The following is a 27,054-nucleotide window of genomic DNA, read 5'->3' as shown; positions in this document are numbered from 1 at the left end:
TGGCTCTCTTCCTACTACTGCTTCAAGTGTAGCTTCCAAAAAAGAGGTAACTCACCACGGGATATCCCTATTTTATCACTCCAGTGCCTTGACTGCACAGAGTAGGAAAAAAGTCTGTGATCAACTTACAGATCTGACTTGGCCATTAAAAGGAAAGGTCTCTGTCCCTAAGCAAAGCTCCACTTTAAACCAGACCCTCATATGTTAAGCAGCAAGAAACATTTGTCCTCCCTTGTTGGAAATCTATTTAAATGTGCTAATACAGACTGTGTATATGTGCCTTGAGTTTCTCTGTGGTTGAATTTAAAATCTAGAAGATGTTCTTATGCTATAAGCAGGAGAACAACCTTGTAAAGACTGAGTATGGCAAAAGGTAATACTTGCTCCACGAATAGACAATAAAAACTCTTTGGAAAAATCATCCAGTGGCTCTATCATTAAACTCAAAGCAGCCCCAAAGCCTCTGGAGAGCTGTGAAGTCTGGCCTCAGGAGAGTGACACCTGCAGGGATAGCCAAATAAATTACACCCAAATGGAGGCAGAAGAGTTACAGCAGCTGGGTTTGGGGTGTTAGGAAAGAAGACAGATGCTCCTCTATGGCTTCAGATCATGTGGGCTGCTTCTGTTGCTCCCAATCCATTTATCTTCCAGGGAAAGATGACACAGTTACACCAAGCTACCACCTGCCTCTTCCTTCTTGGAAGGGCAGAAACATTTGGAAATTTAAAAGTAGGCACCAGACGTATATGCCAATTACCCTGATTTGATAATTGCACATTGTACATATGTATCCAAATGTCACACATACTGCATCCATATATATAATTAGTATGCCTCACGAGTTAAAATCAACTGAAAAAGAACTTAAAAAAATAAAAAGCGAATCCAGGTCTATAGCCATACCATTCTGAATGTGCTCAATCTCATCTGATCTTGGAAGCTAAGCAGGGTCAAGCCTGGTTTGTACTTGAATGGGAAAGCCCCTGGAAATACTGAGTGCTGTTGGCTTAAAAAATATAAAATAATAAAACAATACAAAACAAAATAAAAAGCACACCCAGGCAGATCAGCCAGCCTAGACTGAAAGCTGATTCTGATCCGCAGAGCACTCAACAAGCTTCTCAGTGTCTGCTAACAGCTGCTCTCCACCATGAGATGATTCATCTTCAAAACAGGATGGTTGCTCTGCACATGCCCTGGGACATCTACCTTTTCAGGAAGCATTTCAATATGGCTCACTATTTCCCTATAATACATTCACCAATGCAAGAGAGGTACGAAAGGACTCCCAACAATCCCCAGCTCACAGTGAGATGCTCCCACCTGCACATCAAGCCTGTTACTACCAACGGAGAGGCACGATCGATGCTGGGAATCAAATGCAGGTTTGCCCTCCCATCTCCCTGTCTATTTGGAATGGTTTACCATGAATGGACCAGATACTCGGTCCTTCTGAGCTTAGGAATTCCAAGGAGAAATGGCTTATCCATTGGCTGATCAGCACCAATGGCTTCAGCAGAAGGCTCTACATGAATTCCCCAAACAGAATGCAGTCCAGGGCAGCCAGTGAGAGCTGGCAGTGGCAGGGGATGGTGGGCTAGAGTGAAGTGGGCTGGTTTAAGAGATAAGTAAGAGGAAGAATCCACACTGTGACCCATTAGTTTTTAAAAATATCCAGTGTTCCTAGGTTTCCATCCTCCCTCCACGTACCAGCAGTTGGGCAGGTTGAGGGTTATGCTGCCTTGGATATTGGCTCCAAATTGCAGGTACCCTAGACACCCCAGGCTGATGTAGAGGATGGTGACGATGACCATGCCCAGGTATAGGATGAGTGGGAACTTCCGAGGATCCTTCATTTTGTTTTCCAGGGGCAGAACCTGTGAGAGAGTAGTGAGAGAGGAGAGAAAGTGCAGAAAAAAGCAAAGTTATTGGCCGAGAAAAAAAAAAATCCTCAGAAAAAAAGTAACTCTTTTAGCCCCAGAATTCTCCAGAAGCACATCTGCTCTTTAAATAAAGTTATTTCATCAGACGTTACGCTCTTGGGACTAGAAGGGACTCTGCAGCCCACTGCCTAGCTAGGAAGTCCTACAAGTAAGGGTGGGCAGGACACGAGCCCAGGACTCCTAGCTCAGGCCAGTGCTCTGTCCTCCTGCTGCAGGATCCCTGCAGGCTGGGAATGTCCCTTGCCCTGTGAGTGAGGCCACATGGCAACCAGAAGGCCCTCTCATGTCATGCCCACCTGGCATCTAACCTGAGATCACAGCTTCCTGTTAACCTGTCTAAAGAATGCAAAATATAGGTCAGGGAAAACTGCCACTCTAGCTCAACAGGGGCAAGCACGAGCAGTGACAAGTTAAACCTCCAAGTGAGAGAAACTGCAGTGCAAAAGGCAGCATGGCCTCATAGAGGATCTCGAGACATGGGTGCTTAACAATGCCCAGTTTCCAGACTCCTATTACAAACCACTGACCTTTGCTGCCTCCTTTCATAACAGAGGACATTCTTTAACTTTGGTAAAAGCAAAGGAAAGGCCCCTATGAAAATGAGTTCATTTAGGAATTGGGAAAACGGCAGGTGTGACTGTGAGGATCTTCACAGTCTGCCATCAACTGGGTCTGGCACGGCTAATAAGGAAGAGCAACACTGGGCAATGTCTAGCTGTGCCACAAACTTTGATCTTGTTATTACACTTATTTTCCTGCAGTGCCTGCAGCCATGAGGCACAATAGGTCTGTGCTGCACACACCAACACAATCCTGCTGCAGGCCTGGGGCTCCCAGGGGCCCCCAGTGTCCCCCACCACCTGCTCCAGCTCCAGTTAATCCACATCCATTAGAAACAGCTTCTAAATGTATCTGTCAGTTCCCTTCATACCAAGAATACAAAGAGCCAGAGGGCAGGGAGCCCATATCTGGCCTGTGACAGCTGCATGAACACATAGCACATGGTGAATACACAGTGTGCAGCCTGGCACTTTACCCTGATGCAATGAACAAGCCCTAGATCCAAAACTAAGAGTCAATCTAGCAGTGTTCTCTCTCTATTGTAAAAAAAATAGAAATACAAAGAAATCTTGAAAACAAATAATGTTTGCAGAATAACTTTGTGTACAAGTCTTGAGTAATGAAACCAAGCAAACAATTTCTGCACTGTGCTGTTAGGGAAAGCTACTAAAAATTTAGCACAAAGTCCCTTAGGATGCCCAGGAACCTGAGGTCTCTGGGCATCTTTCCACACTTTCTCTGCCTCTTCTTTCCAGTCCTGAGTTCTTGGGATCTCTTTCTCACTGCTGAAATATGGGCCCACTCAGGACTCTGCCCCAGCAGCAGGAAACCATCTGTGTTTCTGAATTACAGTGAGACACTCTTCATGGGCAATGAAAAGCCCTAAGATAGAGCATAGGGCAAGGTATAAAACCTCAAGGAGACCAGTGATTTACACGTGATCACTCCCAAAGCCTCCCCCATGATGTCAGAGCTTCAACGTGTTCCATCAACACCACCTGGGTGATTTCTCACGATTTTGACAAAAAATGTGTACAGCTTCTAGGTTTTCTTAAAAGCAAATAAGGTGTCTCGGAAATCAAAAAAGAGAAAGAAGTGCCATGCAGGTAGGAGGCTCTTCCCATTTGTGGTGCCCTTGGCCAGGAGTAACTTTCTTCAGAGAAGAGTTTTGTACCATTATTATGAAAAATACAAATAAAATTCAAATTAGGTAAAAGTGAGGGGTAGATTCCTTTTTAGGAAAAGCATTTGGTGAAATCACAGAATGCTGAGCCAGGAGTGAAGGCTGCTCTTTCGAATGCAGAAAATACACCAAACTAATGTTGTAGGGCAGAGAAATTATTCATACATTTATTGATTCAATAATAAAATAACATTATTAATAAAATAAAAATCTATTAAACATTTACCATGTGTCAGGGTCTGTGCAAAGCACTTTGCACATATCTCATTTAATCCTAATAACTACGAATCATTAAGCTCACTTTACAGGAACAAATAATGAAGGCTCAAAGAGATGAAGCCCTTGCTCAAGGTGACACAGCTACTCTATGGCAGAGCCAGGACTTACCACCGTGTCAGTCTGACTCTAGACCCTGCCTTCCTGACTGCCATATGCTATTCCTTACTGCACACATAGGAGATGAGTGTGCAGTGAAGGGGCCTTGAATGTAAACATTTTAAAATTACATATAATTTGTCTTGAAAAGTTGAAGCTGGGAAATCTCAATGGAATCCCCGAAACACTATTCACTAACTGACCAGTGAGTTACAGAAGATAATTTCTTTTTTTTTTTTTTTGAGACAGAGTCTCGCTCTGTCACCCAGGCTGGAGTGCAGTGGCGTGATCTTGGCTCACTGCAACCTCCGCCTCCCCGGTTCAAGCAATTCTCCTACCTCAGCCTCTCGAGTGGCTGGGATTATAGGCGTGTGCCACCATGCCTAGCTGATTTTTGTATATTTAGTAGAGATGGGGTTTCACCATGTTGCCCAGGCTGGTTTCGAACTCCTGACCTTAAGTGATCCACTGGCCTCAGCCTCCCAAAGTGCTGAGATTACAGGCGTGAGCCACCGCACCCAGCCAGAAGATAATTTCTAACAATGTTTCCTCAGCATTCCTTGAAACAGACCTGGAGGACACTAAGGGCACTAGAGAACACTAGCCCAAATCACAGTGCAGCTCTTACCATTCCAATGCCTTCAAATGAAAAAATCGCTGTGCCAAAGAAGAGAGGGTAGGTCTTCCAGGGGGCCACCAAGGGGAGGTGGCTGGGGTCTGGGATCCTCTGAAAGAGAGAAAGCAAAACAAAGCAAAAGGCTATACAGAAATTCAAGATTTGAACTCTGAATCAGAGAGGTCATACCTTTTAACAAATCCAAGATTCTCTAAAGGAAGAAAGTCTAATACCTGACAGATGATTTAGGGACATTTAACGTTTTTCTCTTCAGGCTAAGAAAAACCCACTTGTCTGGGGGAAAGACAAGCCCAAGATACTATTAAAAACTCAAATGTTGGGGCTTGCATAAAAAGAGTCACATGCTTTCACTAGGTAATCCCATCCCCAGAAACTGAATTCAAGTAGAAAAAAAATCAGAAGATGAAAAACACTGAGCAAAGCTATTTAATAAAGTAACTGAAAACAACATAAACGCTCCCAAACAAGGGATCAGTTAAGTAATTAACAACATACCAGCTAAACCACAGAATATATACTCTATCTATCTATCTATCTATCTATCTATCTATCTATCTATCTATCTATCTATCTATCGACAGAGTCGCCTTATTCATTTATTTAGAGACAGTCTCCTTCTGTCACCCAGGCTGGAGTGCAGTGGCGAGATCTCGGCTCACTGCACCCTCCCTCTGCCTCCTGAGTTCAAGCAATTCTTCGTGCCTCAGCCTCCCGAGTGGCTAGGACTACAGGTGCGTGCCACCACACTCGGCTATTTTTTGTATATTTTTGGTAGGGACAGGGTTTCACCATGTTGGCCAAGCTGTTTGTGAACTCTTGATCTCAAGTGATCTGCCTGCCTCAGCCTCCCAAGGTGCTGGGATTACAGGCGTTGGCCACTGCGCCCGGCCAGTATGCACTATTAAAAAGTAAAAATTGACGTAACTGAGTAGAACATGAAAAACTACTTATGAAATATTAGTGAGAAGAAAATTTTAATTTATATATTCACTCTGATACAACTACATAAACACCAAAGATAAAGCTGGAAGGGATCACAAAGTGGTACATTTTTAGAATGGTTCTCTTCCTTTTTCCTCTTCTTTTCTTCTCCTTTTTAAAATTCTCATCAATGAACTTGAGCCATTTGAAAGTATTACCAAGAAGCACATAACAGGAGTGTTGGAACATGTGGGGAGAAGGAGCAAAAAGAATGTTTTAAAAAATAGGCCAAAAAAAGGGCAACTGTTAACTGCAGGTACAATGTTAAGGTTGTATAAGGAAGGAGGTTGTGATGGTTAATACTGAGTGTCAACTTGATTGCATTGAAGCAGGCAAAGTATTGTTCCTGGGTGTGTTTGTGAGGGTGTTGCCACATTTGAGTCAGTGGCCTGGGAAAGGCAGACCTACCCTTAATCTGGATGGGCACAATCTAATCAGCTGCCAGCTCGGCCAGTGGCCAGATTAAAAAGCAGGCAGAAGAATGTGAAAAGGCTAGACTGGCTTAGCCTCCCAGGCTACATCTTTCTCCTGTGCTGGATACTTCCTGCTCTTAAACATCAGACCCCGAGTTCTTCAGCTTTGGGACTCGGACTGGCTTCCTTGCTCCTCAGCCTGCAGACGGCCTATTGTGGAAACTTGTGATCACGTGAGTTAATATTCCTTAATAAACTCACCTATATATGTACATCAATCCTATTGGTTCTGTCCCTCTAGAGAACCCTAAGACAGAGGTATAGTCACAAAATCCTCCACCGAACAACAGTCTCCAGTAACAGACTGTGTGGAAGGGGCAGGGTGGGGAGGAGGGATTCAAAGCTGCTGTCTTTTTACAATTTGGTTTTCTAAACCACATGTATACGTTGCTTCGATTAAAATAAAAATTGATGTTAAAACAGCCTTTTACAATGTTTTAAAATTGACTTAACTGTATGGATATTTGGATAATACGGGGCATGCTCTTAACAGGCTTCGGAATAATTTCAGGTGAGTAAAAGGAGATCCATTATTAATCTCTATAACAGTCTTCTCTTTGAAAGATTTCAAAGCAGTGATATTGCTTTTGAAAAAATAAAAACAATTAAATAAATATGTTTCCCTGGGCCCCTGCTAAGAAATCTGTTAGATCTCTTTGTAAGAAGCATTTCAATACCTGGAATGAAGACAGGGTAATAGGTATTTTTCCTCTACAATGGGATTTGAGAGCAAGAGTGCCCTGTAATTATTCCTGAGTCACAAATGTAACCTAAGTTATTGGAAACAGGTGCTATCTGTTGGTTAGCGAATGACTCCTGCTCTTATTCATACATCAGATCAGATTCAAGTATCAGACTGGGAATTTCATAATCCATATGTGGGGATATTGTGGGAATGAGGCCAGCAGAAGAAGTGTATTATTCTACATACTTACTGATTGCTACTGACCCAACCAACTAAATGAGAAAAGTTTAATTTATAAAGAAACATACATGTTAAAATCAGCTCATTATCAACATATCTCCTCAATTCTACAACACAGCAAGTCCTCCCTTGTCGTCAACAGGTTCTTGGAAACTGAGACTTTAAGTGAAATGACGTACGGTCACTTCCTTCAACGCTGTTTTGTTATAACATTGATGAGAAAAAAACTGATTTCGCTATACATACATTTAACGTATTGCAGTTTCTAAGAACGTATCAATGATATTAAGTGAGGTCTTACCATATTATCAATTATAATAACAGTATTTTCAGAAAATGCTGTTAAAGGTACACATGGATTGTGAGATGTACTCTTGCAATCCTGAAACTGTTATAACTATGAAAAAATACATCTCAGAAGCAACGATATGCAGTGATAAAACATTTATTGGGAGCCCCCTCTGTGCAAAGCACTCTGCCCAGAACTGTTCCATTTGAGACGCCAATGCTCAAGACAGAGAGGAACCTGCTCTCTGTGGAAGACCTTGGTCTGCTACCTACAATGGCACATGCATGAGAGGCAAGAGGAACAGTCATGTACATGCTTAGGATTAGGGAAAAAATTCAGAAACATTGAACAGTAGGGGAATCCTCATGGTAAGTGGAGCAAAATGCCAAAACAGAATAGTAGTAACAAGCAGCAGAGGCAGCAGCAACAAAAATGACCTAGAGGGAGCATCTTTAGCTGTATGACACATCAAAATGAAGCAATTACAACACTATGGGCAGTGACTACGTCAAAACACAGCCAAATCTCTTCCCCCATGCTGTACTCCGGGCAGACGGCACTATTTGATCACAGCACAACTTCTGGCTAAGCTCAGAGGAAGACTCGGAATTGCTCTCAAGAAATCAGCAGGGCTGCCCTTATGCAGACATTGCTCTGTGTCCTGGTTGTACTATGCATAGACATCACTCTGAATGGATACTACCAGTTGGATGGGACTGAGATGCTACAAGAACACAAATTCTTATCCCAGCCCTCTGATCATAGCAACCACCACAGCCCGACTACCTGCAATGATTTAAAAGTAAATGCAGCAGGTGTGTCTGTCTATGGTGGGTGGCCTCACTCAATTCATCTTTAGTGTACACTGGAGTATATCCTAGGTGCTCTTGAGAGTTCTAATTACAACATGAAATCATGGGTAAATATTTACCCTTCCTTGTTTGGTAATGGAAATGGTCTATAGTGCATTCACAGGCCCTCCTTCCAGTCTCATAAAAAAGGGACGTGAAGAACTATTTATGTTTAAAAAAATAGTTCTGCAGAAGAATAGTCAATATCTGCCATTCATCTGACTTACCATGATGAAAAAACAGTCAATACTCACAGAGCACAATGTTAATCTAAATTATTAATGTCATTTGCTTAGCACAAGAAGTCCTGCTTTTTATGAGCCACTGTCTTCCTGGAAACTATATCAGTGGGTGACTGGGTCACTGTTAAGCAGACTGTATGAAAATGAGATAATATTCACCTGTCAGACTGACCAAAATAATACTAATATAATTATACTATATATAAATACTAACATATCATATATATAGATAAAGAATACTAATATAAATAATACTAATACATCCAGTATTAGTAAGGGTGAAAAAATGGGCACTTAAATACTGTGGAAGGGAGTCTCTATGAAATTAGGAAATAGCTTTTGGAAAAAACAACTTGGTAACATAAAAAAAAATCAAAAGTGCACACTCTTCAGCAATTACACATCTAGACAAATATTTTAAAGAAGTATTTATACAAGTCCACAAAAAGGAATGTATAAGAACATCTCACTGTCTTAATACTGAAATAATACTAAAAATTATCCATGACCTGATAGCCACTGAGTGGGGACTGGTTAAATAAATGGCAGCAAATCTCTTTGCTGTGATACAATGTGGCAACTAACAACAACAAGGTAGAACCAGGAATACTAACCTGCCAGGCTCGCTAAGGCATTCTTAAGGCAGAAAAAAGCAAGGTAGATGAACATATAACTTTAAAAAATTATGTTTCAAAAACGAAAACAAAATATATTTCAATGTATTTCTCAATATATTTACATGGGCTGTAAATCCATTCACAGGATCTAGAATGAGACAGACCAATCACATACAGCGGGTCCCTGAGAGGAGACTCGAGGTGGGGACGTGGTATTCAAGAGGTATTTGTATTGTCTGCATTTTAATGAATACGTACTGATGAATTATTTGGAGAATTGAATTTAAGTATTTTTTTTAAGTTATGCTTTTATTTACCCGCTTTTACTTTTTTTTCTCTTTCTCAAGCCTTAGAAAATGCACTGTCATTTTCACAAACAGCCATAGTGTTTAAGGGCACATTTTTCTCAGCCTGATTTTCTACCCATCTATATACAGATGTTCTCTCTCATGCCACCTCACAGACTTGCCTGCATGGGCTAAGTGAGGGCAGGGAACAAGTGAATTTATAATTTTGACAAATAAAAATTAACTGGAGTTGATTAGGAATTACTTATCTAAATACAGTTTAAAAAAATTATTTTTTATTTTAATCTTAATATGTTCCTCTATTTTCCAATTATATACAATGATCATGAATTAACCATCTAATTGAAAAAAGTCTAAACCAGTACTCCCTGGGTCGGGGGGCGATTTTGCCCCCCAGGAAGGTTTGGCAATGTCTGGAGACATTTTTGGTTGTCATAACTCATGGAGGGATTGCTACTGGTACCTAATGAGTAGAGACCAGAGATGCTGCTAAACACCCCACAATGCACAGGATAGCCCCATAGCAAAGAATTATCCATCCCAAAATGTCAACAGGGCCCAAGAACAGAACCTCTAATCTAGATATACCAGTAGTAACATATAACTATTTACATTCTACTTACATATAATATTAATATATTACATATATATGTAAAATATACATGTAAATATATGTAAAATATAATAATATATACACATATATATGTAAATATATATATATATATATATATATATATATTTTTTTTTTTTTTTTTTTTTTTTTTTTATTTGTTTGTTTTTTGAGACAAAGTCTTGCTCTGTTGCCCAGGCCGGAGTGCAGTAGCATGATCTCAGCTCACTGCAACCTCCGCCTCCCAGGTTCAAGCGATTCTCCTGCCTCAGCCTCCTAAGTAGCTGAGATTAGGCCCACACCACCACACCTAATTTTTGTATTTTTAGTAGTAGAGACAGGTTTCTCCATGTTGGCCAGGCTGGTCTCAAACTCCTGACCCACCCCGACCTCCCAAAGTGCTGGGATTACAGGCGTGAGCCACCACGCCTGGCTTTTTTAAAATATTGAATCAAGATGATAGGGGAGGGCCTAGGCATGTACCTGAACAATGAACTGGTAGATCATGACCAAGCTGACCAGCATGGTGATGTTGGCCAACAGGGAGAAGACGGACAGAGCTCGGAGGTTCCTGATGAAAACCAGCAGCACCAGGAAGGGCAGGAAGGAGAGCATGTAGAGTCGTGAGTCCATGGTGGGTGTCAGAATCACCGTCTCATTGTTGTGGCAGTTATTGGTGGTCCCATTGGCTGCTTCTATCACCTAGAATGAGGGGAAGGAAGAAAACGGAAACACCTCTCAAACAACAGAGGCCGGTGGATCCTCTGCTGAAGAGGTTCCTGAGGAAAGGCTCAGGTGTGTGAACAAGGCCTTTTAGAATCTGTGGCCAGTGAGCCATCTTTAGAGATCTTCACGACTATCATCAGCAACCCAATTGTCCGAGCTAGGTTTGATCATATGTACCTAGGACAGGAGGATGGACAAGACATGTGGCGGTTTCTCTATGCCCGAGCTCTTTCCATGGGAATCAAATAGAAGACATAGTTCTATGTAAAATATGAAAACTTTAACTCTTTTGTTGACAAAAGCTGGTTTGGAAAAAATCCTAAACAAAAATTTCAATAATCTTTTGACATTCTCTCTCCATTTTTCTTTTTTTTTTTTTTTTAACCAGGTGCTTACCTGTTTAAAGTTGTCAGCCAGAAACACAAAATAGACACAGCAGAATCCCAGCTGGGTGACAATCAAGAAGAAGTCCACAACACGTCTGGAGATGGGGAAGGAAGGAATACAAAGACTGTTACAATACAAATGCAATGCTCCCAGAAGGGGAGGTGTTTTTTGCTTTTGTTTTTTAACAGATTTAGCGAGTACAAGTGCTGTTTTGTTAAATGGATATAGTGCATAGTGGTAGCATCTGGGCGTTTAGTGTAACCATCACCCAAACAGTGTACCTTGTACCCATTAAGTGTTTTTTTTAACAGTGCTTTTCCCCGAGCCATCACAGACCCTTCCTGGCAGTGACAAGAATGAGCATGCCCTGGCAGGAGAAGAAACCATGCTAGGTGCCACTGGTCTGGGGCTTTGGGAAGAAGGTGAGGGAGGTGCTATCTGCGTGGTTTCCGACATCCCCTTCCTGGCTTCTCGTCTGGAATGACGCATGAGGTCAGAAACATACACAGACACCATGACCACTGCCCAGCCTCTTAGCCTCCTCTCTACACGTCTGCCCACCTATCCCATCTCACACTTTTTTTTGTTAAAGTTACAGGGAGCCCTTGACATAAAACACCAGGAAGCAGTCCCCTTCACTGTCTCTATAACTTGGATACAAGAACCAACCAAGTCCCACATTAAGGACACAGAAACAGAAACTGATGTACCAAAAACAGACTGCTGGTTGAACAATAGCAGCTGGTAACAACCTAAAGGATCATCAAAAGGAGAGTGATTAAATTATAGACCATTCTTAAATGGAACATTACACTGCAGTTAAAAAGAATGTGTTAAATCTCTATGTGCTGATAGAGAAAAACGTCTCAGACGTTTAAGGGGAAAAAGCAAGTTTCCAAACAGTATACACAGTATGGTCAATCTGTGCAAAAAACTTTAAGAACACGTGTATGTTTCTACTTATACAACAAATTCCAAAAGGCTACCCATGCAACTGTGACAAAATTTTCTTTCGCTTTTTACTTTATCTCCTATCTTGATCAAAACAAAGTTTTTACTATGAGCACACATTAAAATAACACACATTTTATTAAAAGGAAGGAAGGAAAGGAGGGAAGGAGGGAGGAAGGAAGGAAGCAGTAAGAAAGAATGAAAGGAAGAATTAACAACCACCCAACTCATGGAGGTCACTTGGCAATCTAGCTTCTCCCAGTTACAGAAAATAATTTGGCAAAAAGAACTATATAATCTGCATCACAGGATAAAGGTGACTATGAATGAAAGTAAGTTTCCTCTATGACCACAAAAAGGAACTTTTCTAGAGAACATAGTTTTAATATGATTCATCTTTTTTTTAAGAATTTTTAGCCCTTGATAGTATCAATTTCCTATATTTAAATATAGAAAACAAACATAATATTTCCCTCCAAACATCTGAGAGTTACCGTAAGGAGAAATTTGCAAATACTTCCCACCTCCAACTCATCTCCACACCCTGCTCTAGTTTACCTCACCTTCTCCTGAAGCCTTCTCTCCCAGCTCTCATGTGCATTTCTCACCTGGCACAGCCAACAAGGGAATCTTTAAAGTTCCTCCCTGTCTGAGCACTGAGGATGTACTCCTAGCTCACGACACTTTCTTCTTACAGGTGTCTCCCACTACTGGTCTCTTATCTGGTTCCCCGGCTTCTCTTCCCACATTATCCTTTTCCTTACACAGACTACAAGCCTCTGGAGGGTAGGAACCACATAATTTACTTCAGGAAATCTTCCCTTCTTACCTAGAACTGTTTGGTTCCATTTATAAGATAGTGCTTAAATACATTTGTTGAACAAACGAGTGAATCAAAAACAATCACTGGTCATAGACCACCAAAGCTGGAATGGCTCTAGAGACCATTTAGGCCAGGCCCCATGCTTTCCTGATGAGAAAACTGAAACCCAAGGGAAAAAGGGGTTACCCAGCCCCAGCTCACAGAGCTTACTACCAGCGGAGCTGAGCCACAGCCCTAGGCAACTGACCCAAACAGCACTCTCTCCACGCTTTACACTGTCTCCCACGTTGCACCTCCCCATCTGAAGGCCTCACACTGGGAGGCCACAGGTGAAAGGAAGGAGGAAATCAGTTACCTTCCCCAGTGTGCGTGGTTCCGGAGCCAGGAGCAGGGGCTGGATTCTAGTCCATACATCACAGTATCACCATAATCCACAAAGGATTTATTCAGCCTGGAAGAGGAGGAGGGAAGGGGAAGGGCAGAGCACGTGGATTAGACAATGACAATGACAGAACAAATGGAGCCACTGAGACCTGGGCCGGTTCCCATCTCTCACCCTGGAGGTACCACTCTGAGTCCTGTATCTCATGCTTCCAAAGATCAGAAGTATTCAGTCGACAGGATGGTTACTTTTATTATAATTAACAACCATCTGGTAGAATCATTTCAATGGGGTAAACATTACAACGCCCATGAAATTAGAATGTAGTATCCACTGGGCATAAGTAAATTTAACAGACGATAATGAGCCAGAAAAGAACACAAAAATAACCAGGGAAAAGAAAACCCCGCAATCATAAACCACTACACCTCCAACCAGTGTAAAGAATTGAGAGTGGTCTGCATCAGTGCTCATTTTTAGGGTTGATAACAGAACCCAAAAGGACAATGTGTCACTTGAGAGGTGGCTCAGAGGGCTCTCACCTGCGGCAGAAGTGGTGAGCACATTTCACCAGGATACCCATGCAGTGCACGGCCACGATGCCTATGATCAGCAGGCTGATGGGACCCATCTGGGGACAGATATTGCAGGCAAAAGAGAGACAGAAAAGTAGGTAGAATTAGGAGTGAACCCAATGGACACTCAGTTTGCAAAGGATTAAAAAGCTACTAAGGCACTTCTCAGTTACAAAACTTTGGGCCCAGCATTAGAGAGAGAAATATGATCATGGAGATTAGCTCTGTGAGATGGGCGCTACTGAACTTTAGCACATTTTCGAGAGATTTAGTCATGTGGAGAAGAAGGACATGAGATAAGTCTGTTCCGAGAATGGTGCATGTCAGCAGAATAGAAGGCTCCTGTGACTGTGGGAAGAGCTGGGCTAAGGGATGTGAGGTGAGACAGGTAAGTTATCTTTACAGCAATGCCAGATCAAGAAAAGACTGCACTTAGCTAAGGGCAACCCACATCTCTGAGCATCTCTTCAACTCCAAAAGAAACCGGAATGGCTTTGGGCAGGCAGTCAACTGGAGGTAAATCACAAAAAGAAGACATAAGATTTTTGCAGTTGGCCATTTAGGAACAGGGCATGGGGGACCGTGTAGAAAATGGGCAGACATCTGTAACTAACTCATTAGTTCATATTATTGACAGAAACTGCTTGAGCCATCTCAGTACATCCTCTCCACCATGAAGTAAGCTCCATGAGGGCAGGAATATTTAATTCACTGATGTATTCTAAGAGCTTAGAACAGTGCCTAACACACAGAACACTCTCAATAAATATCTTTAAGTGAATGAATGTCTGAATTCCGCTTTTTGTCAACTGATTTTAAAAAATTGCTTCTCTATTTAAAATGTTTTAAAGCAAGTACATTTTAACAACAACAAAAAGCTACCTCCTAAAATTTGTCACCACTTCCCCGCACTGATGGAGACCCTTACCACGATGCCTGCATTTTTCACCGCCAGAGGGAGTCCCAGGAGTCCTGTGCCAATGTTGCCTTTTAACAGGTGGATCAAGGTCTGGAACCATCTGAAGTGGAAGACAGCCAAGGAAATGATAACCATGACAGTTAACTTTTATTAGGATCTCAGTGCTTATATGCATTATCTTATTTTATTTCCACAACAACCCTGTAAGATTTTATCTTATAGATGATGAAGCAGTTTGCTCAAGGTCACATACCTAGTAAAGGGCTGGGGCAGGATTCAAATCTGGGCAGTCTGACTCCAGAGCTCCCCCTCTTATCCACTGTGCTGTAAGTCTCCACTCTCTGTGACATTTCTGAGAATCCCTTCTCTCAGAGATTAGACCAGAGGGGTGCTCCAACTTTCTTCAGACACTCTATCCTTTCCAAGTGTATTTGGGTCTGGTTCTAACCACTGAACTGACCACTATAAAGGCTCAGACCTGGCCGGGCACAGTGGCTTATGCCTATAATCCCACTACTTTGGGAGGCCGAAGCAGTGGATCGCCTGAGGTCAGGAGTTTGAGACCAGCCTGGCCAACAAGGCGAAACCCCGTCTCTACTAAAAATACAGAAATTAGCCAGGCATAGCGGCATGCACCTGTAATCTCAGCTTCTCAGGAGGTTAAGGTAGGAGAATCGCTTGAACCCGGGAGGCAGAGGTTGCAGTGAGTTAAGAGCGCGCCACTGTACTCCAGCCTAGGCAATAGAGGGAGACTCCATCTCAAAAAAAACAAAAGACTCAGATTCCAAAACTGCAACAGAGGATGACAAACCAAACAATGACGGACAAACACTGGTAAGAGAACAGAGGAAATTAAAAAAAAAACAAAAAACAGAAGCCCCAAACCCAGTAACAGAAAGATACAAAGTGAACAGCATAAAAGTCACACCATACCATAAGAGGCCAGAAGTCCCTGATACACTTAGTATTAAAAAAAACAAACAAACAAAAAAAAAAACTCAAGCCAGGTGCGGTGGCTCATGCCTGTAATCCCAGCACTTTGGGAGGTCTTGATCACAAGGTCAAGAGATTGAGACCATCCTGGCCAACATGGTGAAACCCCATCTCTACTAAAAATACAAAAATTAGCTGGGCATGGTGGCAGGCACCTGTAATCCCAGCTACTCGGGAGGCTGAGGCAGAAGAATTGCTTGAACCCGGGAGGCAGAGGTTGCAGTGAGCCAAGATTGTGCCACTGCACTCCAGCCTGGATAACAGAGCAAGTCTGTCTCAAAAAAAAAAAAAAAATCCATTGGTGATCTTGCTCTTTCAATGGATCTTTTACCCATGCAGAATTCCTAACATCATACTTTGGTTGAGTTTATACAGATCTTCCAAATGCTAACATCTTCATTGTATATTAATAATATCAAAAAGTCACATTTGTTAATATCACCACTAATCTCATCAGAAAAGTCTTCAAGTAGAGGGGCTATCAAGCTCATGGCACTGGATACAAGTTGGGTTTTTTTCCTAATTTTGCTTGAAAGCTTGAATTTTATTCTGGGCAACAGATATGTATTGTCTATTGTTTTCCTTGAGGTGATGGGCTGATTTCTTTCATTTTCAAGAAAATGTCTTATAAGTACTTGGGTCTGAATGACCTACAGTTTGTTAGTTGTTCTTTCCAGTTCTATGAAAAAAAAAAAAAAAAAAAGGCAGCAAGTTTGGTTGACAACTCATATAATCACTCGAGGTCTTTGCCTTAAGACAAGTAACAGATTTTGGTACTCATAGAAGTACTTCATGCATACTTCCCATTTTGCCACATAGAATATTAAAGACCTATACTGAAAGGTCTCAATTTTTTCAATATTAGTAATCCTACTGTTTCATCAAAGACATTCTTAAGTGCAAAGGGCTTTTTTCTTTGCGCATGTGTGGCAGTGAAAAATACAATGACTACTAGTATAATTTGGTGCCACTGCCTTGATTCATTCTACAGTGCAATTTTACCCACCATTGCTTCTACATTATAAGTGCAAATATCCACAAGTGAAAAAGCAGATAACATCTTAGTATTATTATAAAGAGAGTTTTAGCCTCATAGACTTCTTGAAATGGTCTTGGGAAGCCCACAAAGTGTGCAGACCACATTTTGCAAATGACTACTCCAGCTCACCTTTAGAGAGCCAGTTTCAGTCTGCTGGTTTCAGTTTGCATGGGGAAGAAGCACGGAGCCTTGATATATATGATGGAACTCAGAGGGGCAACAAGAAGAAAAATTTGCCCAACAGCATAAAATGAGGCTGTCTTCGAAGCAGTCAATAGCTTGATAACATCAAGTGTTAGTAAATAACCTCACTGAACACACTAAGAAATAACTCACAGGTCGGGCATGGTGCTCACGCCTATAATCCAAGCACTTTGGGAGGCCGAGGCAGGCGGATCACTTGAGCCCAGGCATTTAAGACTAAGTGGGCAACATAGCAAAACCCTATCTCTACAAAAAAAAAAAAAAAAAAAAAAAGTAGCCAGGTGCATGCCTGTAGTCCCAGCTACTTAGGAAACTAAGGTGGGAGGATCACTTGAGCCCAGGAGATGGAGGTTGCAGTGAGCCATGATTGTGCCACTGCACTCCAGCCTGGACAACAGAGCAAGACCCTGTCTCAAAAAAATAAAAGGAAATAACTCATGAAACTCATGGAAGTGTTTGGCATTCCTATTTGCACCCCCTAACTAGGGGTTTTTGCTGAGCCCTTGACTTCTAGAAGAGCCAGGTGTGTGCATGCATATGTGCAGTAGGTGCAGAAGTACTTCCATGTATTTTGTTCCTTGGCAAACTAGATAAAAGGGTAGGGCAAAGCAAAAATATAAAAGGAACTCAGCTCAAAAACTTGTCCCTAACACTTCCAACATATTAAAAGATTAATTTAGGTTAAGAAGGTCCTCAAAATCAACCTCTACCTTAATCATACCTGGCATGTTTTCTACATAAATCCTTGCGTGGATCCTATGCCCCAGGTTGGAAGTACTCAACCAGTCCTCTAAGCCCCAGCAAATTACTTTATCTTGTACGACCTATGATGGGACTGTAATACCTGCCATCAACTACAGATGGGCTTTCCTGGTCACCTACACTGTATCACAACATCAAGGCAGGAAGGGAACCTGAGAACAAAGTATACCCTGGAAAATGTCACAATACAAGCCCGAGGAAGGTATCTTCTGATTTGTTCAATTTCCAAGAAACAAGGACATAACTTTGTCCAAAACCTATGAGCTACTATCCTAAAGTTGCTAGTTGGTAGGTTTTGAGCTTCAGAGATGTCTCTATAGACATAAAAATCCAGACCTCATCTGCTAAATATTGCTTAGACAAGTTGATATCTGAGATCAAAAAGGAGCAAAAACTGCAAAGGAAACTACAGAGAGGGAAGCTTAGAAGTATCTTACGATAACGAGCATGACCTCTGAAGGGAAGCCATCACATGCCATTGGCTGTGTGTGGAGATGCTTCTGCATGGGGGCTGCCAATGCTGATAAGGTTGGAGGAAAGAGGGGCAGGGTGATCCACACTGCTGCCAGCTGTGCTCTAAGCAATCTACCACCAGCTAACTCCCACTGCAGGCTAATGGGGAATCTACAAAAGCATACCCCTGAGAAATAAGCTACAGAAACAGAATCTTAGAGGACTAGTTGAGTACTTCCAGCCTGAGGCATAGAAATCAGCTAGTGGTGGTGATGGGCCGGGAATGTGGACAGACCACATCTTCTAGTTCCACCCTAGTTCACAAGAGAAAATGCCCTGTACCAGCAGACAGTGCAGGCAGAGGGAGCTTCTCCAGATGAGCCCCAGGAGAAACTTCCATGGTCCGCGTGGGCAGTCATCAGGAATGGCATAAGTCTAGGACATGAAGGATCTCTCAGTAAGTCACACTCAGTCCACAAGGAAACACAGAAAAGGTAATAGCTAAGCTTGAGGAATAAACAGAAGGACTGCAAAAGCTGAGATGCTGGGACACAGAGAAAAGTCAGAGGTCTGCTGAGATCAGGAGTAGCTGGGAAACTCAATGGAGTAGCAAAACTTCCTCTGAATTTTCTAATTCAAGTGGTGAGCCCACACAGCCAGGATAGCTTCACGGTGGAGTCCTCAATTTTTCCTTACATTTGGGGAAAGTGAGACCTGAAGAGGGTCAAACTCAGCCCAAATGAGTCTGGGGTTCCAATTTCTGAAGATAAGATATAAGCCCTCTTTGGAGAATGCAAAGTCTATCTTCCTTTCCTACCAACCCTGAATTTTTTAAGTGCAGAAGTTAATTCTTCTCTCTTCCCACTTCTTCAGTCAAATGAATACTGATTTGGTGATGGGGCAGAAGTCGGGGGGAGACTTTGCAAAGGAAGCTTCCGATTATGCTTGGAGATTATTTGGGGTTCTAGCACAGATGACACAGTTTTAAATTAAAAGAATGTCCTCTGTAGAAGCTTTTCTTAAGTCCAAGCTCTCACTTGGCACCAGCCTTGTGGGGCCAACACAGCTGAAAGGAACAAAGAATAAGAAACTGCCTAGAGAGTGGCGGCCCAGGAAGGCAAATCTCAGCGCAGTCACTCGCCCAATCTCTTCACTGCTGACCTTCCTCTGTAAAGTGGAGGACTGATGAAATCGGGGAGGAAAAATAAGTCCAAGGGAGACTTAGGAACACGAATCCCACCCAGGAGAGGAGAAGGTAACAGCTACTCACGTTGTGCTGTTGCTTTGACCAAAGCGCTGGTAGGAGCCCGGGGAGGAGAGGTTGTTGAGGCCTTCCGACGGGCTCTCCTCGGGGCTCACGTCCGTGGAGCTGTAGTCGTGGTAGTCTTCATTCCGAAGTCTCTGCGTGGACATGGCAGCTGGGGGGACAGGGCCAGAATTAAGACCTCCCGCAGCTGGAGCCTTTAGCTCCATGTTTGGGGTGGCCTCTAGGGTAGAAGCTGTCATTGTCAGAGTTGCTCACTGTGACAGCTGCACTATGGATTAAGTATGAAAGTGTCTGGTACCAAGGGAAATGGAAAAGTGCAAAGTACACAGAGGCGGGCTGAGTTCACTTGACTTCTGACTCCCATCCTTCCCACTGGTATACTTGGTGCTACACTCATAAATTTCTTAATTTTCCAGAGTACAGCTAGACAAGGCAGAAGTGAGGCACTGCTTGGGAGGAGTGGGGGAAAATGAAAGAGAAGTGCTTCCAGGAATTCCGCATTCCCCATTCCTTAGGTCAGGATTCTCTACTCCTTTCTCTGAGCTAATGTCTTGGACCTTGTACAATAGTTCAATTGTATATACATATATATATGCACAAGCTCTTGGGGGGATGGAACTCTGGGTATTTCTCATTGTATACTCTTTTTCCTCTGCCTTCAATAGAGAACACGTTTCACTCAAGAAATCCTCTCTGGGCCAGGTGCGGTGGCTCACGCCTGTAACCCCAGCACTTTGGGAGGCCGAGGCAGGCGGATCACCTGATGTCTGGAGTTCGAGACCAGCCTGACTAACATGGAGAAACCCCGTCTCTACTAAAAACACAAAATTAGCCGGGCGTGGTGGTGCATGCCTGTAATCCCAGCTACTCGGGAGGCTGAGGCAGGAGAATCGCTTGAAACCGGGAGGCGGAGGTTTCAAGAAAATGCAGCCGGAGATCGCATTTTCTCTCACCAACTGCAATGCAGGAAGGACCTCCAAACTGTCTCACAAGGGAAGTACCTGGCAAAATGCCAGCAAAGGACCTGGAAATCCCAGAGAGGATCCTGCCTAGCTTCACTGCCAGAGCCACTTGGCTAAAAATCTATGAGAGCTTCATTTACTCATGAGCTAGAGGAATTCAAGGACACCAGCCAGCTCTGGGGCAATTAAACTCACTAGAGGGCCGGGAGAAAAAAAAAAAAAATCTCTGAAGTATCTTAATACCAGCATTGAAACCTCTTGCTATACAGGCATAAGCTTGTAAATCAGTTTATAGGTATGTCAGGAGGCCCAGGAGGCCCAGGAGCCAAGCCTGCCTCTGTCAACAGTTTGCTTAGTACCTCTGAACCATTTTCAAATGTGCAAAAAGCATGGGGCATAAACTATCTCTCAGCTCCCTCTAGCACTAATATTCTAGGCATCAATGAACATAATTATTTATGCAAACAGCAGCTGAGTGCAGTGTCTCACACCTGTAATCCCAGCATTTGGGGAGGCTGAGGTGGGAGGATCACTTGGGCCCAGGAGTTCAAGACCAGCCTGGGCACCATACCAAAAAAAAGAAAAAGCTGCTAATTTCTAGTCCTTTCCAACATACCAAAAGCATCTGAAGACAGAACCTTCCAAGTGAATCTTGTGAGAAAGAAAAGAAACCTTTTATCTGAGGAATCCCTTTAAATTACGGGTCCAGAGAGGCACTAAAATGTGACAGCAGTCACATGTCACTCCCCCTTTGAGTTAAATAATTACCTCTTGAAGCCACTTGCTATGTGGGTTCTAGACTAACTGACACCACTAAGTCATAAAATGCTAACACTGGACATCATAACTCATACCCTATAGTCCAACAATGTACAGCCCATCACTAATCCATGCTATTTCTGTAAACTGATGAGAATTCCTGTCAAATCACTTTGTATCAGTCCTCTCCTTGTTTGCTTTTGCCTTTAAGAACCTGTGGTGACAAAGGCCGAAGGAAGCACTCCCCCAGGCAACTTGGAAGTGTGTCCCGGGCAGCCGTCCTCACTTTGTTCAAGTAAACAGTTCAAGTACACTGTTAAAAATTGCATTTCATGTCTCAGCTTCTTCCTTTAGGTTGACACCTATATATTACTGAAGGTGAAAGGATGGAATACAGGGACTCATTAATTGCCCAATCCTTCCCTAGCAACCAAGAAACCACTCTGTTGTCTACTTGGTACAGATGTTCAATTTATCTCAAACACTGTAAAGAGGCTTCTTTATGTTGTGTATAAAAACCGAAGTTACCCACAGCAGAATATTGCTAAGAAAACTTCTCAACAAGAAGCTGAAATCTATAGATCTAAGGTCCGATAAGCCTGTGGGATATGGAAGATGTGGCTAAGCAACTGCATGCATACTGAAAACAGAAAAAAAAATTCTGCTTGGGAGTTCTGGTTGATGATAAGCTCAACAGAAGGCAATAATATAATCCAAGATGCCAAATAAACCAACACAATTCTAGGTTGCATTAGGACATGAGAGAATCATGGGTAGACATCAGCTCCATCCATCCCACATGCTAGTAAGTGGACATCGGCTCCATCCACTCTACAGGCCTGTAAGTGGACATCTGCTCCATCCACTCTGCATGCTAGATGTTACACATGGGTACATGTTACACAACTCAGAATTGCCAGATAATGTGTTCTCTTCCAGGCAACATGCTATAAAGAGGATAATGACAAACTGTGGTATATCCAGGGGTCAGAACTAGGATCAAGAGGGGTAGGAAACCAACTAAATGAGGAATGGTTGAAAGCACTGAGAAGGTTCCACCTAGCAACTTGAGGGGTACAAAAACTGTCTTTAAAAGCTGTCACATGGATTAGACTTGTTATTTGGGGCCTCAAAGGTCAGGCAGAGCTAGGATCAGTAAGTGGAGAGTCAAGAGGGCTGATTTTTTGCTAGGCATAAGGAAGAACTTTCTGTCAAAGACAGATCTGTTCCAAATAGAACAGATCACTCTGAGAGAAAGCCTGTTCCCTTATCCCTGAAAAAATCCAAAGCAAAAGCCCTTTCTCAGAGCAGTTATGTAAGGATTCAAGCATCAGACAGTGGGAAGAGCCACTCCCTGGAGTTCTTTCTATGGCTCTTTTTGGAAACCAAGGCCTCCTCCTCCTGCTGTCTGCCCCCTTGAGTGCTGGCATCCATGGCCACGCTGCCCTTGGGCTCCCTTTGATGAAATCTGATAGCCAAGTCTATTGCTGCAATTGCCAGTTCCTGCCTTATGGGAGATTTTAATAGTACCTGTTAACTGTCCAAATGAGGGTTGTACTATGTGAGAGTTGAAGGGAAGCTTGTCCTTCAGATTATTGAGGACAGTGAACAGAACTCAAAGCCAAAATCTCCATTAGATATTTAAACTCAGAAGAGTGAGCAACTGAGTAAGAAAAGTCTGCAAGTTTGATGGCCAAAAAAAAAAAAAAAAAAAAATTTAAGTGTACAAACCTTAAAGCATTTCCTTCTTTTTCCTTATGTAACTATTGTTTTAGCTGTATAAATAGACAAGCATTGCTCTTCAATCTACAAAATATGCCATTTTTAGCTTGGCACTAAAAATGAGCAGGTGGAATCACTTTGTGCAACGGATGCAATATGGAAAATGTATGTGCAAATTGAATTTTTATTTTTAAAAACAGAATAAAATTTATTCTGTTTTTAAAAATAAAAATTTGTATGTGTTAAATTTTCCAGAAGTGGGCAATTTTAAGGGGAATTCTATAGCGATTTTTTTTTTAAGGCAAGGCCAGAAATTTTTCTAATAAATTCAAATGCTAATGCTCCCATTTTAACAGCATGGGATTCAGGACTCAGGAGAACATAACCTGGCTGTCATTTTAGTCCCAGAGTTGTTTTCTTATTTTGATACAGAATTGAGAAGACTGCATTAGATGATTTCTAAGTACACTTTCACTTCTAAAGTTTCAGGATTCCAATTTCAACTTTTTAGTGACTGGGTTTGTCACTAAAAAGTTAAAGGAAGATTAAGATCAACAGATGGTAACATATTCTAAAGTTGTACCATCCAGTACAGTAACCACTAGCCATAAATAGCTATCTTACACTTGAAATACACTTGGGTAAAATTGAAATGTGCACACACTAGATTTCAATGAACTGGTACCAATAAAATTTTGAAATATCCCATGAATTAATAATCTTTATACGGATTATATATTGCAATGATAATATCTGGGATATATTGGGTTAAATGAAACATACTTCAATGAAAAAAAAACAAATAGATTTCTGGGCCCAACTTGATTCCACCTTAGCATTTTATTTTATTTTATTTATTTTATTTTTATTTATTTATTTGAGACGGAGTTTCACTCTTGTTGCCCAGGCTGGAGTGCAGTGGTGCGATCTCAGCTCGCTGCAACCTCTGCCTCCCAGGTTCAAGCAATTCTCCTGCCTTAGCCTCCCTAATAGCTGGGATTACGAGTGTGCACCACCACACCTGACTAATTTTTTTTGTATTTTTAGTAGAGATGGGGTTTCATCATGTTGGCCAGGCTGGTGTCAAGCTCCTGACCTCAGGTGGTCCACCCACCTTGGCCTCCCAAAGTGCTGGGATTACAGGCGTGAGTCACCATGCCCAGCCTATGTTTCTTGTTGTTGTTGTTGTTGTCTTTTTTTTTTTTTTTTTTTTTTTTGAGACGGAGTCTTGCTCTGTCACCCAGGCTGGAGTGCAGTGGCCCGATCTCGGCTCACTGCAAGCTCCGCCTCCCGGGTTCACGCCATTCTCCTGCCTCAGCCTCTCCGAGTAGCTGGGACTACAGGCGCCTGCCACCACGCCCGGCTAATTTTTTTGTATTTTTAGTAGAGACGGGGTTTCACTGTGGTCTCGATCTCCTGACCTCGTGATCCGCCCGCCTCGGCCTCCCAAAGTGCTGGGATTATAAGCGTGAGCCACCGCGCCCGGCCGTTTTTGTCTTTTTTTTTTTTTTTTTTTTTTTTGAGATGGTGTCTCCCTCTGTTGCCCAAGCTGGAGTGCAATGGTGTGATCTCAGCTCACTGCAACCTCTGCCTCCTGGGTTCAAGCAATTCTCCTGCCTCAGCCTCCCGAGTAGCTGGGATTACAGGTGCTCACCACCATGCCCAGATAATTTTTTGTGTTTTTAGTAGAGATGGAGTTTCTCCATGTTGGCCAGGCTGGTCTCAAACTCCTCACCTCAAGGGATCCACCCGTCTCAGCCTCTCAAAGTGATGGGATTACAGGCACCAGGCATTTTATTTTTAACTAGCTTCCTAGGTAATCTTGATTATAGGTATATTTATAGAAAGCACTACAAAAAATATATGATCTTATTATGATAGGTACACCCTAGGCCTCACCTCCTACCAGAATTCATGCATTGGTGTCACTTGTTTGCAAGCTAAGGGTCATCCATTATTCTGAAACAATTACATTGGTTTGGACTTTGGAACTCAGAGCAGCAGCAAATTCCCCAGATGTATTTTCTCCTCTCTGTCGATGGAATTCTAAAAACATGAACAAGGACACAGACTGTGTTGCTATGTGTGGTCTACAGGGAGGAAAGTAAAATGATTTGACTTCTACATAATTTGTTTTTAAAATAGCATCAGATAGAATTCCATCCAACTTACCAGAGCAGAACATTCCACATATTGAGACTTTTTCCTGTAGGAGTCTGACGCTAGAACAGGTACAGGGCAGCTGCTGACCTCAGCAGGTTCTGCACAAAGCAGCTGCTGAACAGGCAAACATGCACACTTTTACTCACAACCATGAAGATCACTAAATGTTAGCACCAGGTATAGCTTTAGAGAAGATCAAGCTCCAGGTTCCTTCTTAGGGGTCAGAAAACCAGGGTCCACACACAAAGGCTGACTCATCCAGGCCCCAGGTAATCAAAGATTTGAGATGAGAATCTAGCAAACCAGCATCCCAGTCCAGTGTTCTTTCTACCACACCTTAAATTATATACCCTCCTTAAAATCTCCCTGCGAACAAAGCTGGCCTCAGAGCCTGGGGCAGGATTAGGTCTGCAGGGGTATTCTGCATAATAAAAAGCACCTGAGTTTGTAGTCTGGTAGTGTGACTCTGAGCAAGTTAATTCATCGCCCTTTGCCGCAGTCTCCTCATCTGAAAGATGTCATTAATAACATCTACATCACAATATTGTTATGAAGATAGGAGGAAAAAATAAATAAATGTTAGATATGTTGTCTGCAACATAATAAACCCTCATTAATGATAGCAATTGTGATTATTACTACAGAGAAGTTCAAGGACAGGAAGTGAGAAAGTTCACCAAAGTCTGCAGTATGGGCTCCATTTAAAACTCTGGATTGTGAAGCCATGTCCCTATCTTGGAGATGGTGATCTAAGTGACATGAACATCTCAGTAACCCACAGACAGATTTCCTAACTTCATGGAAAAGGAAAGCACAGAGGGGCTCTTGCTACTAGAGATGGTCATTAAGAACTAGCCCTGGGGCCAGGCGTGGTGGCTCACATCTGTAATCCCAGCACTTTGGGAGGCCAAGGTGGGAGGACTGCTTGAGCTCAGGAATTCAAGACCAGCCTGGACAAAATAGTGAGACCTCATCTCCAAAAAAATAATAATAATAAAATAAAATAAATAATAATAATAAGTACAAAAAGAACTGGCCCTGGGTGTCAAGGCTTCCAAGAGAAATGTTTTGGGGGATAAAAGAAGAGACAACCCCAAATGCAGCACTGTGTGGTTCCTATTTCAGCCTATTTACAACGCCCCATCCATCGGCCACCATGCCCATTAAGTAGAGGCTACCTTTATGTGCTCATCACAGTAAGGCCTGGCCAAAGGAGAGAGGTACAGGATTCTTCCAAGGCCTGGTGGAAGTAAACAGACTCAGTGAGAGCTTCTTCTATGGGAAACAAGAGAAGTCCTGGATGGAAATAAACAGATTCCATGTGAGTTCCTCTACAGGAAAAAAGAGAAAAGCTGGCCTAGGTGTGAGTAATGTTAATCAGTCATGCACTTTGGAAGGGGCTATCAGCACCAGGCCAGGAAAAGCAGAAACAGAAGACTATTCACTCTTCTGACCTTTAAAGAGATATCAAGCATTTAAAGAACTGAGATACTCACTGGAGGGGAGGTGGTGGTGATAAAAAGAAAGAAAAAGCAGGAGTACTTAACATGAGAATAGTTACCTGAGACAAGGTTATAAATAGAAACAAAGTAATCACAAAACTGGACATCAGCTCCATCCACTCTACATGCCAGTAAGTGGACATCTACTCCATCCATCCCACATGCTAGTAAGTGGACATCAGCTCCATCCATCCCACGTGGACATCTACTCTATCCATCCCACATGCTAGTAAGTGGACATCAGTTCCATCCATCCCACATACTAGTAAGTGGACATCTACTCCGTCCACTCTGCATGCCAGTAAGTGGACATCTGCTCCATCCACTCTACATGCTAGTAAGCGGACATCTGCTCCATCCACTTTACATGCTAGTAAGTGGACATCTACTCCATCCACTCTACATGCCAGTAAGTGGACATCTGCTCCGTCCATCCCACATGCTAGTAAGTGGACATCTGCTCCATCCAT

At 42.5% G+C, this 27,054-nt stretch overlaps 1 protein-coding gene across 17 annotated transcripts in view; it reads right to left on the bottom strand.

The window, feature by feature from the left end:
* The window catches only part of SLC36A1 (solute carrier family 36 member 1), a 230,218-nt gene that overhangs the window by 54,002 nt on the left and 149,162 nt on the right, over positions 1-27,054 (bottom strand). For 11 of the 17 annotated variants that reach the window (XM_058440062.1, XM_058440059.1, XM_058440056.1 and 8 more), the window contains exons 2-9: positions 19,480-19,627; positions 14,768-14,858; positions 13,807-13,895; positions 13,238-13,333; positions 11,118-11,202; positions 10,479-10,697; positions 4,691-4,789; positions 1,711-1,877 (exon numbers count right to left, since the gene is read on the bottom strand). In XM_058440062.1, the coding sequence (XP_058296045.1) occupies positions 1,711-1,877; positions 4,691-4,789; positions 10,479-10,697; positions 11,118-11,202; positions 13,238-13,333; positions 13,807-13,895; positions 14,768-14,858; positions 19,480-19,622 (989 nt within the window). In that variant the 5' untranslated portion in view covers positions 19,623-19,627. Of the gene's footprint in view, positions 1-1,710; positions 1,878-4,690; positions 4,790-5,747; positions 5,816-9,199; positions 9,226-10,478; positions 10,698-11,117; positions 11,203-13,237; positions 13,334-13,806; positions 13,896-14,290; positions 14,350-14,767; positions 14,859-19,479; positions 19,628-24,818; positions 24,994-25,091; positions 26,761-27,054 lie in introns of those variants that run through there. The other 6 variants (XM_058440057.1, XM_058440058.1, XM_058440055.1 and 3 more) reach the window with 6 other exon arrangements.

The sequence above is a fragment of the Hylobates moloch genome, unplaced genomic scaffold, assembly GCF_009828535.3.
Source record: "Hylobates moloch isolate HMO894 unplaced genomic scaffold, HMol_V3 SCAFFOLD_6, whole genome shotgun sequence".
Classification (NCBI taxonomy): Eukaryota; Metazoa; Chordata; class Mammalia; order Primates; family Hylobatidae; genus Hylobates; species Hylobates moloch.
This window is presented reverse-complemented; position numbering and strand designations above follow the sequence as displayed.